This window comes from Danio rerio, chromosome 9 (genome assembly GCF_049306965.1).
Source record: "Danio rerio strain Tuebingen ecotype United States chromosome 9, GRCz12tu, whole genome shotgun sequence".
NCBI lineage: Eukaryota > Metazoa > Chordata > Actinopteri > Cypriniformes > Danionidae > Danio > Danio rerio.
The window spans coordinates 35,951,657-35,960,273 of record NC_133184.1 but is presented as its reverse complement, the minus strand read 5'-3'; the positions used below and the strand labels follow the sequence as shown (position 1 = coordinate 35,960,273).

General features: G+C 36.2%; 1 protein-coding gene across 1 annotated transcript; it reads left to right on the top strand.

Annotated features, from left to right (window-relative positions):
• The first annotated feature begins 3 nt into the window (after positions 1-3).
• ildr1b (immunoglobulin-like domain containing receptor 1b) lies at positions 4-8,468 on the top strand. Its single transcript, NM_001004642.2, has 8 exons — positions 4-288; positions 1,396-1,566; positions 1,676-1,825; positions 3,235-3,354; positions 3,444-3,590; positions 4,048-4,173; positions 4,256-5,100; positions 7,610-8,468. The coding sequence occupies exons 1-8, from the start codon at positions 231-233 to the stop codon at positions 7,646-7,648; spliced, it is 1,656 nt and encodes a 551-aa protein (NP_001004642.2). The 5' UTR covers positions 4-230; the 3' UTR covers positions 7,649-8,468.
• Positions 8,469-8,617: the final 149 nt, after the last annotated feature.

The window sequence follows — 8,617 nt, the reverse complement described above, 5'->3', positions numbered from 1 at the left end:
GCTGGAATGGGGGAGGGGGATCAGACAGAGCAAAGGTGTGTTTACACTACGGACTCGAGAGAGAGAGAGAGAGCAGAGGCAAATAACAAGTTTTCTGGATGTGCTTCCGTCAAATGTTATCGTTGACTTGATGACAAGCGTATTTATAAGTCTATAGTAGTTACGATAGGATTTAGCTGTCTTTGGAAAAACACGGTAAAGGACTAAAAACTACAGTGTAACCGGGAAACATGAAACAAAAACTGCGGCTCAAGGTGCTTGTGCTTCTACTCTGCGTATTTCCAGAAGGTAAGCTGACATTAAAATACCTGTCTGAGTTTAGACTGAGGCGTCAGAGGATGTGTTTTAGTCTTGGTATAGCGTTTTTAACACATTTCTTATGCGAGTTCTGTAAATTGAGAGGTTAATGACCAGCAGGTGCAAACATCAGGCCTATAAACCCGATCACGTGACTACCAAGCCTTATTTCAGCCTATTTATGAACCCTTGTGCATTCTTGAGGATTATTTATATTTGTGTGATCATTTTGTTAATGCAAACAGCGTTAAGTTAGGCAAATATGTGTATTTTTATTTAAATTGTAATATTTCACTTTTTAACTACTTTAAAAAACTGTAAAATGTGTAATATTTTAGTACAATTTTTCCTGCTTTTCAAGCACTGCTCGCCAAATTAATTAAAATTATTAAATTATAATTGTTTGGGTGTATTGGTATGGATATGTTTTTATTTTTTTAATTAAAAATTGCACTTTAACTAATGCATCAAATTTATTCATAAATTTAATATTAATAATAAATAGAAAATTTAAATAATATAAAAATAAATTTTAGCTGTTCAGCTTCCTCCACATTACAATATGTAAAAAACACATACATTGAGAAATGGACTGTTGTTTGTTAAAAAGAATAGAGCGAAAAGATTTGATTGGGATGAGCTCAGACATTTTTAGTTCAGGCTGAAGAGTATTCCAGGATGAGGGGGCGGCCTGACTAAAGGCTTGCTTCCCCGAGTTCGAACTGAAATAGGGAACAGTCAAATGATTCAATTTACTTGAACGTAGGGTATACTGGCTTTTTGACCTATGAAGAAGGGAAATTGGGTATGAAGGCACCAGTCCTGGAAGAGCCTTGTAGACCAGTCATCCAGTGGGTGTCCCTTCTTGCATTCAGAGAAGGCCACTCATCCCTCTTCTGGGACTAGTCCCTTCATATAAAAGTTTTCTTTTTCATAAGTCAAAAAGCCAGTATACCCTACATTCAAGTGAATTTTATCATTTGTGACAACATTTTCAGAAGCATGACTAAATGTCAATGAATGAATGAAAATATAAGTACATTAAAAAATGTAAGAATTTGTGATTAACAGTGTTCGTCAATCTTTCTTCTTTTGCAGAGATTTTCTCTATCCAGGTTACTGTTCCTGAGACAGAGAGACACACAATGCTGTTTGGTTCTGTCACTCTGCGCTGCGATTATTCCACCTCTGCAAGCCAACAGGATGTTTTGGTCACATGGCGGTACAAGTCCTTCTGTCTGGATCCAGTGCTGGAGTACTACTCCGCTGGTGAGTGCTGTTGTAGTACTGGCACATACAGTCGGAGGCCTTTTTTGAAGAATAGGTGAAAGTTGTATGCTGATTGAATGTGATTGTATCTGGTTCTCTCTTTATTTAGCTTATCAGGCAGCTCTGAACATGAAGCAGGATCCAGCCAATGACTGTCCAGACAGCAAGCGCACAGTTCGCATAGTGATTCAGAAAAGAGGCATCAATGAACCTGTTCTGGGAACGGAGTACCGACAGCGCAAAATCTCCATTAAAAACAGTGAGTTAGGACCCCACAGGAGATGTCACAAATTATATATAAAAAAATTAGGTTATTGAGTTGAAGTCAGAATTATTAGCCTTCCGTTTATTTTTTCCCCAATTTCCATTTAAGGAGAGAAGATTATTTTCAACATTTCTAAGCATAATAGTTTTAATAACTCCTCTCTAATAACTGATTTCTTTTATCTTTGCCATGTTGACAGTAAACAATATATTACAAGATATTTTTCAAGACACTTCTATACAGCTTAAAGTGACATTTACAGGCTAAACTAGGCTAATTAGGGTAACTAGGCATGATAGGGTAATTATGCAAGTTATTTTATAATGATGGTTTGTTCTGTAGTGTAGACAATCGAAAAAAATATAGCTTAAAGGGGCTAATAATTTTGACCTTAAAATAGTTTTAAAAAATTAAAAGTGCTTTTATCCTAGTTAAAATAAAACAAATAAGACTTTCTCCATAAGAAAAAATATTATCAGACATACTGTGACAATTTCATTGCTCTGTTAAACATCATTTGGGAAATATTTAAAAAAGAAAAAAAAATCAAAATGGGCTAAGGATTCTGACTTCAACTGTATATACATGTAAACATTTATACAGTACACACGTACACATTTTATCAAACACACATTATATTCAATTTGGTGCATTTACTATTATTTTAATTATCTAAAAACAAGAAATTTCTTGTAACCATTACTGACTGCTTTCATAAAATGTTTTCATAAACTTTCACTAGTTTCATAAAATAATTTCAGAAATGTTCAATAAAATAATGATTGCAATGCATGCACATTTGATATATAGGCCTGCACTTTTGTCTATGGATATTCATCTCACCTATGTTTAGTTGTTCATCTTCACATAATGTTTATACCTACATATTACTAGTAATTTAAGTCGTCATAATATTTCACAACAAAAAGACATGAGCTATAACCTAAGAGTAGATGTTTTTATAAATAGGTATTTTCTTTTTTAAAAAGGTAAAACAAAATATGGATTAAAAGTATGAAATTAATAAGGAAAAGGCTTTTTTCCAACAGAGATTTTGTATCAGGTTGTAATAGTTTAGAGGCCTTAGAAAAGAGTTAATATAAACCACAGATGAGTTTTAGAGCTAATTACATAGTGGAAAATCACCAAAAAAAAGTTTACATTTGGAAATATAAATGAAATGCATGTTTTTCAAAATTTTTGGTCAGGTTTATGATTAATGATACTGTAGATTTTTAGGGCTTAATACAACTGTATTTTAATGTCACCACAGTATTACTGAGAATAACAAGCTCAAAAACATTATACTATAACTATACTATAACATAGCTCAAACAAATGGTAACAACAGACCATTTATTATAATAATGTGTTAATTAGCATGTTCACTGTGTGTTTCTCAGATGCTGATCTGTCCATGAATGAGATCATGTGGTGGGACAATGGCATGTATTTTTGTTCCATTGATGCGCCTGGTGATGTTGTGGGAGACTCCGACAAGGAAATCAGACTCATTGTTTATAGTACGTATCAGCCAACTGAAGACTGGCTTTTAGCACAAAACACCTTTTTAATGCTGTTGAGGTCACCCACACTCTCCTCTTCCTCCCAGACTGGCTAACTGTGCTGCTCATCATCCTCGGGGCTCTACTGTTGATCATCCTGTTCGGGGTCTGCTGCTGTCAGTGCTGTCCTCAGAACTGCTGCTGTTACGTCCGCTGTCCCTGCTGTCCTCGCACCTGCTGCTGCCCTGAAAAAGGTATTCATTGATACTTTTTATGCCTCTTTTTCATTAACTGTAGGTCTATCAAACTAGATATTATATCACAGTGCAATACTTCTGGTTGTTAGTTTTTATAAATGACATCTGATGACAAAATGACACCTTAAAATTTGTAAAAAGTTATAATATAAACTCCTATGGTTTTACTTTTTTGACAATGAAAACTAAATTAGTAATACAACAATATATCATATTATTAATCATAAATTATAATTATAGAATGCGTAACAATTGCAACTAATAGCTTGTGTTAAAATTACTGATACAAGTATTATTTTAAATAATAATCAAAATTGAAATGTAATTAAATACCAATTTGCAATACTAAAGTGACTTTTGTAAAGTAAATTTAAAAAAAAATTTAAATGATCATTGTATACAATTTAAAGGATTGAAAATACTGTAAAATATTTACCATGCTCATTTGTCTTAGCGGTCATGCGACACAAGATGATGCGTGAAGCTCAAAAGGCAATGGTACCATGGTTTCACGGCCAGCCCATCTATGCCCCCATTGCCTCAAATGCATCTTCTCAAGCAAATCCTTTACTTTATTCAGGTCAGTACAACTTTCTCTAATAATCTGGTACGGTACTTTACAGATCTGTAATAAACCCACACTAATAATTTGTCCACCGCAGGCTCTTTTTCTGAACATTCATCCAAACACAATCTTCCCATGGCCCCTATGGCTATCCCTCCACCTCAACCGGTCCCACAATTCGTACCTTCTCACGGATACCATGCCAATGGCAGCATGAATGGAAATGTACGTGCCAATAATCAGATGTTAGATTTTCTGGAGAACCAAGTACAAGGGATGGATATGGCCGTCCCAATGCTCCAACCTCAACATCACTACACAGGAGTCCCATTCCAAAACCATCAGCCTCAATACGCAGCCCAGCAACCCCATTACGCGTCACCACCACCTCAATCCATTCCCCAGGCGGTGACTTTTCCAGCTAGGCCGCCCAGCATGCTCTCTGCCCTGGATGAGATGGGGGTCCAAGGTGTGGAACGCAGGGTCATCCAGCTGCCTCCAATTTTAGGCCGACCGAAACAGAGCTCCCGGCGGACCAATGATCAGAGGCCCAGGCAGTCAAGTCAGTCCAGCGGAAGCTCAAACCGCAATGGTGTTCATCGTGATCCTGCATCTTCACGGAGAGGAAACCAGCGCAGCTACAGCGACGAGTCAGACTGGGATGACCGACGGGGAGGTCGAAGTTCATCAGGACGCAGAGGAGAATCAAACAGGTCTCGTCCACGAGTTCGCAGTAAAGCAGAGCTGCTAGAGGAGTTGGAGCATGCAACTAACAATGGAAACAGGAGCTATTCATCTCCTCACAGAGGATCCTGGAGTTCAGACGAAGAGGACAGTTACAGAAAGGGAAGGCGATCTCAAGGGAAACTGTCTGAAAATCCTCCAGCTTACTCTTCCATTGACATTTTGCCTGGCCACAGCAGGAGGGGTGAACAGCTCTCGGTAAGAGTGTAGATTTATGTTTTGTTGACTTCTAAGGGCGTGTTCACACTTTTGGGTTGATTTAAAGTGGGACTGCTCTTATAGTGTAGTTCATTTCATATAATTATATATGCTACCATCACATCCATGGTGCATCTTGGACCAAAAAAACAGACCAAGACCTTTTAAAAGATTGGACTTATCAATGAAATCTGGCATGGTTTGACTGACATGGACATCTAAACAAACTGAAAACAGGACATGACATCACAAGATGTTTGTAAATAGAACAGAATGCTCAAACATGCTAGTTTTACTCATTGTAGTTGTGATATTTACTGCAGATCTTTCTAAATAATTGTGTGATGGAGGAATTTTGCTGTTTTAACACCTTCACACATTTTGTGAGCTCCTCAAAATTACTCAACTGATAAAAAATGCTATTACTTGCAACAAGCATTTTTTTGGTCCAAAAATTCCTACAAACTACAAGTTTGAGATAAACATAAGATGTTATGATTATGTTCTGTGGTCTCAAAAATGACATGCTAAAAGGGATATATCTCAAATAAAAATGCTGTCATCATTTAGGGCCTGTTCATGCTATGTGGGAGAAATGTTGCAAGTGCGACATACTATAAAGGGACCATTGTGAGTGATGATCTCGGTGAATAAATTAAATGCACATATGCAGCGGGTCATTTTCATATTTAATGCAGTGCAAAAACCAGTGAAATCACAAACAAGAAGAGCTGGTGATAATTAGGTGGGCATACTAAAAAACAGGTACCAAATGGTTAAGATATTTTTATGCGGCATTAACTAATAGCACAAATACCAGTCAAGTGACTAGCATACATTTCATTGTGTATCCATTTGAGGATAGTTTACCCAAAATTTACTCACCCTCTACTTTTCCAAACATGTTTGCGTTATTTTTTTCTGTTGACGACAAAAGGAGGTACATTTAAAAGTGTTAAAAAGCAGAAGCTATTGACCTGCATAACATTTTTGTTTTTACTATGGATGTCAATGGGTTCTGGCCTCCAACATTCTTAAAAAATATCTTTGAGTTCAACAGAAGAAATTAAAGTTTAGAACCACTTTAGTGTAAGTAAATGAAGAGGAATTGTTCCTTTTTGTGGTGAACTATTCTTTTAAATTTTCTTCTTCCTTTTGCTTACTATATTTATTGTCCTCCTGGGGTGGACTGACCATCTGGCAAATCTTGCAAATGCCAAAAGGGCCGGACTATTTCTTAAATGTGGGCCGGTCAGCTATTTTTATTTATTTATTTTTTATATGTATTTTTTTTACATGCAGGCAGCTTTTATCTCTTGCAAGATGTGAGTATTATGATGATGATGATAATAGTAATAATAATAATAAATGTTAAGCATTGGCCCAACCAGCAATGACCGGCTGGTTTCGAGATGGGCCGACCCAATTAGAGGTTACGTGGACATAATCAAAATCTGGCAAGAATGTCAAACAAATAGTTTGTGCACCACAAGCTAATTGTCAGAGATGGACCATAAAAAAAGGAAAGGCGGTGCGGAAAAGCTCAGAGAAAGCAAAAAAAAAAATCTCTAAAATCAAATGCTGCCAAATGGATAAACTTAACTGAAATAGTCTCGAAAGAGAGCGCAGGGGCGCAAGAAAGTCACTATTTTGAGCCTCGGCTGGGTTAGTTGGTGTTTCTGTGTTCGGGTGGGATCCTCCTGGTTTCCCTCACAAGTCCAAACACATGTACTTGGGTAGTCTTAATTGTCCGTAGAGCATTTATGTGAATGTGTGTGTGTGTGTGTGTGTACAGGGATTTCACAGTGGGTTGCAGCTTGGAGGCCATCTGCTGCATAAAACATATGCTGGATAAGCTGGCGGTTCATTCCGTTGTGGTGATCCCAGATTAAAGGGACTAAGCCGAAAAGAAAATTAATGAATGAAATGATTGCTTATATAAATTTGTTTTTGTTCCAGTCACATACATTAAATGTTTAAATGTCAATTACATATATGGTATTGCTTATATTATTTCACCATCCGTACACCTATATAAGTAGTGAATGTGCGTGTTCGTGCATGGGGCTGTGTCGGTGTGGTAATGTGGGCTGGTGTGGCTACAGTGCCCGGGCTGATTTTTAGTCCCAGTCTGCCCCTGTTGTCCTCTGTGTGAACAGACCTTTGTTCTGCCTCATTATTACAAACATGTATGAATAAGTTTTTTTCTGCTAGCACAAAAGGCAGTTTGTAAAACAACCCTGTTTGTTTGAGTTGCATGAACAAATTCTTCAAACTGTCTTCTTTTTTGTTGTGGAAGAAGAAAGAACGTCATACAGGTTTTGAAATGCATGAGGGCAAATTCTGACAATTTCAGTTTTAATGTTTTTATTGAAAAACTATCCCGTGGGTTTGCAGCAAGGCAGAGGTATAGAAGTAGATGAAAATGAATGAAGTCAGATTTTAAAAAGGGATTTTCTTTTAAAAGAATAAATAAATGTTTGTCTCATGAATAATCTTTCTCTTACAGGACAAGAGCTCTCGCAGTGGCACAAGCGTTGTGATCTAAGTCCTTGACCTGTCCTTCATTTCCAAACTGATCTGTCATTATCCACAACCTACAAGTGAATGCCTTTTGAACTACCGTCATTGGGACTAATAGTGCACTTCAGTTGATTTAATTGATTTCCTGGAAAACTGTTTGTCTTTTTAAAAACTTACTCTTTTTTTTTTAAATATATTTTTTACATTGGTTTTAGATGTTCTGTGTATTCAATTTAAAAGTTTTTCTTTGTTTTATACTGCCAGTGTAACTTTTCACTGTTTTTACTGTACATTGTTTAATTATTAACCACAGCAAGGTTTTTGGTACTTGATCAGTTTATATAGTAAATGACTAAGAATGAATGCACTTCTGTGAAGGTTAAACATGAGTCTCTTTGGTTCATTTAGTTGTTCTGTTTACTTTTAGTTAGTGTTTGGTGTAGTTTTTTTGTTTTGTTGTCTTCTTGTGGTGCTTTTATTTGAATTAAATCCTCGGGAAGATTTATGTTTTTCTGTATGTATGCGTACGCAGCTCTGGGAAGAAAAAAACACTATCAAAAGCAGCAGCAACAACAACAAAAACAACAACAATCTACCTATAACTGGCAAATCCAGATAATGTTAACTTTAAAGTGGTCCTTGATTTTTTTTTCTTCTCCAGAGCTAAATATATTTTAATTTAGCTGTATTTTAAAAGAAAAGCTGTATAATTTCATACTCTTTAATAATTGTTTTAATAATTGTACCATCAGTTTCAAAGAGAAAATGTGTTTTGTGTTTCTAATAAGCTAAAAAAGTGATGTAGAAAGTGGATGGAAACTGTAATAAAGTTACTTTTTACAAGCTTTCGGACTGGTAGACTTTACTTACATTCGTGGCACACGTTTTTATACACGAGTAAGAAGTTAGTTTTATGATTACATACAGCACTATTAATAGGTAACGTTAACTAAAAGGCTGTTTAGGGAGTAAGCTGTTTTGTATATTTCTTCTG